The 8,832-nt window shown below is 40.8% G+C and overlaps 1 protein-coding gene across 1 annotated transcript in view; it reads left to right on the plus strand.

Moving 5' to 3' along the window:
* The window catches only part of stk40 (serine/threonine kinase 40), a 19,432-nt gene that overhangs the window by 10,179 nt on the left and 421 nt on the right, over positions 1 to 8,832 (plus strand). Inside the window, exons 7-11 of the mRNA XM_034873918.1 lie at positions 2,588 to 2,703; positions 4,109 to 4,253; positions 4,541 to 4,660; positions 5,252 to 5,336; positions 5,543 to 8,784. Coding sequence (XP_034729809.1) covers positions 2,588 to 2,703; positions 4,109 to 4,253; positions 4,541 to 4,660; positions 5,252 to 5,336; positions 5,543 to 5,761 — 685 coding nt within the window. The 3' untranslated portion in view covers positions 5,762 to 8,784. The remainder of the gene's footprint in view (positions 1 to 2,587; positions 2,704 to 4,108; positions 4,254 to 4,540; positions 4,661 to 5,251; positions 5,337 to 5,542; positions 8,785 to 8,832) is intronic.

Here is an 8,832-nt window from a genome sequence, read left to right on the forward strand (position 1 = left end):
CCGTGGCCCACCTTATTGGTGATTGTTTCGTGGTCCACCTGGTCACAGAATTTATAGTTTACCCACCTTTTTTTACCACTACACCTCTGCTTAGGAGTTTGTGTGTGCTGTCTGGCACCAAAGAATGCACTCTGTAATTTTTGTAATTCATTTCTGATATTATATTAATATCCCATTTAATTTCTGTTTTTGAAGTATGAATTATATTAGGCAACTAGTAGCCAAAATTCAGCAATGCCAACCTTAGAAATTAGAAAAAAAGAATTGCTACTGTAAAGTAGGGCTGGGCGATACAGAGAAAATCAAATATTACAATATTCTTGACCTAATACTTCAGAGTCGATATTGTATGGTCGGCTTCTGTTGCTTTAACAAAAATGTTTCTTACACAAAGGATTTAACTCAGTGGGTAAAGGTAAAAAATAGAACAGTCTGGTAAGTTCAGAAAATTACATCCCTTTACTGTAAAACCAGGTAAAGACAACACTTATAACACCATATCACGATATATCCAAAATCTAAGACAATATCTATCGCAATATCAATACATCAATATGTTGCCCAGCCCTACTGTAAAGTTTGGGTACCACGGTTCTGAGGAAGTGATCTTAAGCAGTTGCCCTGCATTTAACCTCCTTTCTCGTCAGCTGGTGTACTTTCAGCAAAATGTCGCAGTAAGGAAGGGAAAATCATGAGGGCTGTTTAGGTTTCTGATTTCCTGACTTATGCAGGGTCACATGACCAGGAAGCAGAGATGATGTGGTCTCCCGTCAGTCCTCAGGGACCCTTGCCTCACGAGGCAAACATGCAATTTAATTTACCCAATCTCCGGTGTAAGAATAGAAGCCTGGGTCGTGATGAACACAGACAAAGGAACAGACTCCTTTTCATAAAGGAAGCTTTCATGTCAAGGGTCCTTGAAGCATTGCACTTTTTTTGGACCATCTTTGTGCAGATCAGAAGGCCCCTGTGTGACTAAAGAGACTTGTATCATGCAAGCTGTTTTAAGGTTTGGATCACAAACGTAGCTGGGAATTATGTGTACCAAAATGTTCTAAGGGAAGATTGAGATTGGAGCATTTGCTTGAAAATTGAGTGTTCAACGGGAATTGGCTCCAGTCGTGCGTGTGTGCGTGCGTGTGTGTGTGTGTGTGTGTGTTGGAGCAGGGTGTGAAAGTGAGAGAGAATAGGGGAAGCTGTTGACCTTTAGGCTTTTTAGAAAGCGGATGTGGGTGAGGAGCGTGATCCAAAGAGGTCCCAGGCTCTAGACTGTGGCTGCTTTTGTGTATGCGCTCATTTTGCTTTTGAGTGCATTTCTGTGTGTGCGTGTTCACCATGGGAGTGATTATGTGGGTGCACTTGGAGTTGTGCGTTTGTGTACATACTTTAAATCTTCTTGAGCGCTATATACTTGTTCGCCAACCCATCACCATGCAGGCTTAGTCATCAAGACAATTATCCCAAACCACAAGTTGACTCATATGTTTGTCAAAGTGTAGCTTTTTATTTTCTCTTTCTCTGCTGAAAGAACACAGCAATATAGAACATAGTCCCACTGCTTTAATACTGTTTCACTCGGCCACAAGCAAACTCAATTTACCGACTCAGAAAAAAAATCTTATAGTGCCACATTGTTTCCACAGTCGCCAAATTAATCAAACATCACTGGTAACATCAGTGGTTCTTCTCAGACTTTTGAAGTGCCATTGTGGTTGGTGTGGTTCTTAAAACATCTCAGGACTGTGGAAGGATGATGGCCATCAACCGAAACGGTGATGTTGATAATAATAAACTTCATGTAGAGCTTTAGAGTTTACATAAAGCTTAACGGGTAAGGTACAGGAACACAGGAGAAGATTAAAACATGAAGCACATTAAAGAGAAAATGTACTTTTTATAGATGTAAAACTGTGTTTTATTTGTGTGTACTTTTCTTTATCCTGATCTTTTTATTTGGGATGGTAGTACAGTAGATTTAACTTTAAAACAAAACTTAGACTTTTAGGTGTTAACCACTGATGATCAAGGTTTTTTTCTTTTCTTCTGGAAATAAACACGCATACCATTTTAAAATGGAGAATGTCACCGCTGCAGAGGAAATTGTAGGGGTATTGTGTGGACACGGAGATCTGCTGACAGTTAAAGATGCCTGTAAGGAGATTAAGATTCTTGTATTGAATGCTTTACGAAGAAGAACTTATATCCGAACTGCAAGTACAACATAGGAAGATAGACTGGGTGTGCATACTGTTTTGCATCTGGCAGTCATGAGATACTGATGATGTATTTTTAAGGTCCAGTGAACCATGAGATTATTAAAACAACAAGGCATGCTAACAAGTTCTCCTTGCCTCTGTCAGCCTGTGTTTACTTCATGCTTTGAGCTATGAGTGTGCAGCGTTTCCCATTCTAAACTCAAATGTGTGTTGATGAGAAACACTGTTTTGCCATGCTTTCATCAAGTTAAAGACCCGAATACTGGGGTGTATTTATTAGCAGCGGGGATAGTTGGGTCACCATTTGATTCAAAATTAAGTATATTTTTTAGTATTAGTTATTTATCACACGTGTTTACTTGCGCTTCCAGGACTCACCGAATCACTGTCACCAACTTCTGCCTGGGAAAGCACCTGGTGAGCGAGGACGACCTGCTGAAAGACCAGAGAGGAAGTCCAGCCTATATCAGCCCTGATGTATTAAGTGGTGAGTGGAAAAAGAAAAAGGATTTGTAGCATGCATGTTGTTTTTAGTTTTTGTCACTCTGAAAAACTGACAACCCAGCAGGCACACCTGCTTTTGCAGCAACTGATGAGTGTGAAAACCTTCACTATGTTTTACAACTGTCCACTTGTGATGTGAAATAGGGTTTTGAAGTTTATTACTGGCAAGTGAAAAACAATTATCTAATGTATTTACCTATACACAATGCTACAAGACGGAGCATTGTTGACCTGTGTTCCTGGGATTCTTTTATATAGCGTTGTGTACTGTTAAGCAGTCAGTCTTGTGTTCGACTTTCTGGTTATTGGGCAACAAGAGAGGGGTTGTGTTGCAATCTCGGACTGGCAAAAGCTAGGAATAGCTTCTTTTTTTTGTTTGTGTAATCACGGTGATGTTGCGTTTTCTCACGCCGTGTGTTTGCAGAGAAAGCTAATTTCCTCTTTTTGTGAAACATACCGTGTTTGTCGGTAAAAAAGCAGAAATTCATTTTTTATTGTTTAGATTCACAATACTCATTTGTCACAGTCAGATGTGCAGACCTGAGCGCCACACATACCAATCAGGTTGATGCTTTTACATGCACTTCCATATTGACTCCAATGCAATCCCACTGCTATTCATTTAAACACTGACTTCCAGAACACTGTCCTGGACAGTGTACAAGATTGAGAAGAAGAACTTAAAACCAAAATTGTTCAGCTCCAACCACTCAAAAATGTAGATAAAACCCGGGTGTGTATATCAGCCTAACGTGACAGGCACACAATTAAACCGAGCTTCAGTGACTCACGCACTGATGACTCACTGGAGGGAAACTACTCCCATCTACCCCCCCTCCCATCCCGTGTATGTCTGTGTCTTTAACATAATTGCCTGTTGGTGCCGCCTGCCTAGCTGTAACGGCACCGCTGGTCATGCAAAGCCATGATGCCATGATGCGGCGGCCTCCACAGCTCTAGTTTATTTATCGCCATTGCATGGCTGATTTTTTTGCATGGCTGATTTTTTTTTTTTTTTTTAATGGTGAGGGTTGGTTATAGAAGCAGTTCCCAGCTCCCATTTCAGTCAGCAGTATGCTGGAAATTGCTAGGAAATGTAGTGGATGTTGAGTCATTGCTTGTGTTTGTTTTGGCTCATCTCGTTAATCATTAGACCTGGTGACTTGAAACAAATTGTAATTGTTAAAGGGTTGATCACCTCTTAATCACACAGGGCAAAGCTGTATTTTCCATACATACATACATACATACATACATACATACATACATACATACATACATACATACATACATACATACTGTCTGTCTGTCTATTCTATCTACCATTTCAAATGCCACATTATATTCATCCAACACTGATCCAGATCCCTACTCCTTCCTGTCTCCAGGTCGGCCGTACCGGGGTAAACCCAGTGACATGTGGGCTCTTGGCGTGGTTCTGTTCACCATGCTGTATGGCCAGTTCCCTTTTTATGACAGCATACCTCAGGAGCTCTTCCGCAAGATCAAGGCTGCAGAGTACTCCATCCCAGAGTGAGTATGAGACTGGAGCTCCAATCAAAGCAATGGAATCAAATGGTCACAGCATCTTCAAAACATTAATAATTGTATGTGTTTTTACCAAATCGTTTTTGCTTACTCTAAACCATTATTTTTTTTTTATATATATATATATATATATATATATATATCACATTTTCATATTTGTTTTGGACCTGAACAATTGTTAGCATAATCTTGCAATAGTTGCTTTGTGACTTACAGTTACATTTTAATCAAATAAAAACTGTCCTTTCCTGTTCTCCTTCATTCCTTCATAGGGACGGCCGTGTGTCTGAGAACACTGTGTGCCTGATCCGTAAGCTGCTGGTGTTGGACCCTCAGCAGAGGCTTACTGCAGGAGAGGTGCTGGAGTCTCTCGGTGGCATCATTGCATCATGGTAGTTGCTCCCTCTGCTGGATGTTTAAAAAACAAACATTTAATGTGTGGATTGTCAAGTCATGATTAATTGTTTGAAGAACTGAGAAATAATTAAACTAAATTTTGTGTAAAACGTCTACTACTAGCTGACTTAAGTCTTTAAAGATTTCCACTGGTTGGCTTTACGTTTATGATTAGATTATGTTGGCACTTAGAGCCATAGGGATTCAACATAGGTCATTTCAAATTGACATTGCTACCAGCTAGCTTGGCTCTCTATCAACACTTTCATGGCTTGTTAATTAACAAACTGTATCTTGTTTATGAGTTGTTTTTTAATACGGATTGAACAAACGAGACAACATGATAATTAGCTCAGGAGGTGTTGGTGTTTAATTGTTTATGCTAGCTGTTTCCCCGTATCCAATCTTTAAGCTAGCTAAGCTAACTGTATTTTAGTTCCTGCTTCGTACAAACATGACAACGGTATGGATCAAATCATCTAACTCTCGGAAAGAAAGTAATTTAGCATATTTCCCAAAACGTTGAACTAATAAAAAATTGCTCACTTTTGTTAATCATCATCTTTTTTGTGTTTTCCTCATCACAGGCAGTCTGTTTCATCACTGAGTGGCCCTCTGCAGGTGGTGCCTGATATTGACGATCAGGTCAATCACTCAGAACATCTGCAAGAGGCAAGTGATTGGAGACCCATGACATACTAGATCTGAGCCTGAAGCTAGAATACAGCTGCTTTAGGATAGAGCATTACATGGATGAAAAAACGTATTTCTGTGGTTTTGCCTTTTACATTACTTCTTTGATACACTTTGATGACAGGTTTGCTTCCATCAGCTCAGATGTTGCAGCACATTGAACAGACTAAATTTTCTTTCCTCAGGCCAAGGTGATAGAAGAGTCTTCACAGTACGAGTTTGAGAACTACATGCGCCAGCAACTGCTTTTGGCTGAAGAGAAGAACACTATCCATGAGACCAAGAGCTTTCTTACCAAGCGCCAGTTTGGCAGCATCCCACCTGTAAGGCGTCTGGGCCATGACGCCCAGCCTGTCAGCCCGCTAGATGCTGCCATTCTAGCCCAACGTTTCCTCCGGAAGTAGTCCCCAACTACCCATGGCAGCCTTCCTGACCTCCCCAGTACAGAGACCTGTGGAGTTCAGTGAAGACTGAGAAGGATAAGCCCTTGAAACTGAACTGGCATACATCAGGCCCAGCCTGAACCAGGGTGCAGACCACCCCAATGCGTAGGTGGGCTTTGGGCAGGCTAGGTGGAGCAGGTGTGAGGAGGGCACCAGAACAAACTGCCAGTTTAAAAACGTCACTCCTTGTGTCTGGATCCTCCATTGAAGCATGGAAAGCCCCGAAAGAAAGATATGAACCAAAGGTTCCTTGCCCTCAGGTCACCCACAGTCAGATCTCACTGTGCAACCAACCTAATGACACAATCACCCATGGGGCTCACACAGTGCTCGGTCAAGAGAGACGATTAACCCCATGTTCCTCCTCCTTTTGAAATCTCCCTACCGTAACACTTCCCTAAACTCTGGACCCCCTGAGCAATACAGGGCCAGAATCATGTAGCAACCCCCTCTATTCCAAGTGGTGAATGGTATTGCCTCGAGTCAGAGCCCCTGATCACAGATGTCACTTCTCTATACCTCCCTTCCACCTTCCTCCTCTCACTCCTTCCACTCTGCTGTTCTCCTACACCGAAAAATTATCCAGACTGGGCTGTAACTCTGACTTCAAATCAATCTACCTCTCTGTCTCTCTTCTCTATTGGTAAACCATGCTCACTGTTCTGAGACAAGGGATTGTAACAATGGAGTCTTGATGCCACCGGTGACATAAAGCATTAATGTTTTCTGTCGGCGATAATGCGTTTTTGAAACCTTTCAGTGGTTTCAAAAAAAACTCTGAATAAGCTTTTTATCATATTTACCTTAAGTAGCATTTCATCATTACTTTTTTTTTTTTTTTGAAGATACTGATTATCAAAGTATGCAAACACACATCCTTTGATATTTGCAGAGTGCTTTGTCTCCTGCTTTTGCTCAGCCCTGTGGAAATCTATTTTTAGCATCTAGACAGCTAGTGTGAGGTACCTGGAAGTCACAATGCCAAGAACTGAATGAGAAACACTGTTGGATACTCCCTGCCAAGGCATAATGATGGTAACGCTTCCTCAGTGCCATTATAATGGCGATCAGGCACTGTCATGTTTCTATTGCCAAAAATCATGTCTTACACTTACTTTTAGCCAAGGAAACTAGTACCCACAGCCTCACTCAGAATCAAATGGCTTCCAGGTATTCCAACTTCCCTGTTTCTCTTTATCAAGACAGATCATGGGACACGTGTTTTTCAGTATGAATGTGAACTGTCATTCTACACTTTGATAAGTCCGCAGTATCCAAAAGTGTGTGCATGTGTGTTTTGGGCCGGGCAAAATCGGAGTCTGCAGAGCTGTCTAGCTGTTGACCTCGGACAGCCACAGGCCCTTTTAAGCTATCCTCCAATCGTTGTGTTCTGTTATCTGGCCTGCCTCAGTGGCAGACACTGTGAAAACCAGGGCAGGCTTTGCTGAATTGGGGCTTGACTGAATGTTTTAGCGATTTGTCACGATTGTCATGAATGCTTTCTTAAGATTGAAAACTATCACATTTATAATTACAATTGTCATTCTCAAGCCCTTTCTCAAGCTCAACTTGTACAGGCTTGTATTGTCTCACCATGTAGCTCTCTATGCAGAGAGACTAGTTGGTGGCCGGTAATCGATACTGTAATATTTCATAGAGAAATGAAAACCGATTCATAGACTTAAAGTTTAGTTGCTGGGTCTTCTTGGTTATTGATTCCTTCTTGTCTTTTATCAAAGTTTTTTGTTTTTGTTTTGTTTTTAAACCATGGCAAAGCTACTAACCAGTGGCGGTTAGGCATCTATACACTGCAACTTGCCTTTGCATATTGGTACATGCTTTATGCTGTCTAGACTTCTTCCTATTTATATCAAACTGATTGCATGAACATAGGCTCTGGAATATTCTCAAATGTCTTTACTTATTCTTTTTTCCTTGTAATTTCATGTTGATTTATTTATTCACTTGTATAGACAACCCCCTCAGCTTTACTTTTTGGATTCTTAAATCATATTCTTGCCATTTTACCACAAAGTCTGTGGTCAACTTAAGCTACACTAATAACGAGACTGACGTTGCATAGTTATATTTTTTACAGAAAAACAAAAATGATACTCGCACATTATCTTGATTTACGTTTGTTGTAGTTGTTTTTTTAGTTTTTTCTTCCTTTTTTTTCTTCTTCTGTCATTTACCCCACACAAGGCTGCACTCTCTGGTCAGTATGTAAATATGTACCATCATGACAGTCGTCATCTTGTATGTAGTTCCACCCAGTGAGATACCAACTCTCAACACATGTCGGTTGACGTGCATTATAGGCCACGTTGGCCATCAACCACCACATCCAGAGGCTAAATTATTTGTAAAGAGAGCAGTCGGCATTCTCCCACCTCAATGTGAATTACATGGGTATACAGCAGTATTGTAGTAGTCTAGGGTGTTCATCAGAAAAGGGTGTTCCTTGAACACCATAGCCCTTGATGAATGCTGACATTAAGTGATCTGTCTGTGGAAAGTGTCTTACGCCATCTTCCATGATGCCCTATTACTCTATTCCCCCCCCCCCCCCCCCCCCCCCCCAATCAAAAAGTGTTTCACTTCCTAGCTAGTGGATTGTACTACATTCAATGTTTGTTTAACAGAGTTGTATTAGTAGACCTCAATGTGGACTGAAAAGCATGGACATAGTTTGAGGTGTAACTCTGTGTAAAACATGTGACTGCATGATTTTAAACTTGCAAGGTGTGTTAGAGCAACTGATTGAGAATTTAAAGATCATTTACTCATTTTGGGTCCTACGTGAAACTACAAAGCAAAAATAGATATACCCCTTAATTGGATGAGTAGTACAAGCTTAGTAATTTTCAAAATTTTAGTTTTAAGATGATTTTCATCCTGCTTCTGAAGTCCTAAGTCCAATATAACCAATATATTGCTGACTGTTTCAACTGGAAACTTGGTGTAGGATATGACGTGGTGTAGTTTAACTTTAAACCCAATGGGATAATGTGTTGTAAGCTGCTTGGTCA

This window comes from Etheostoma cragini, chromosome 6 (assembly GCF_013103735.1).
Source record: "Etheostoma cragini isolate CJK2018 chromosome 6, CSU_Ecrag_1.0, whole genome shotgun sequence".
NCBI classification, from domain to species: Eukaryota; Metazoa; Chordata; class Actinopteri; order Perciformes; family Percidae; genus Etheostoma; species Etheostoma cragini.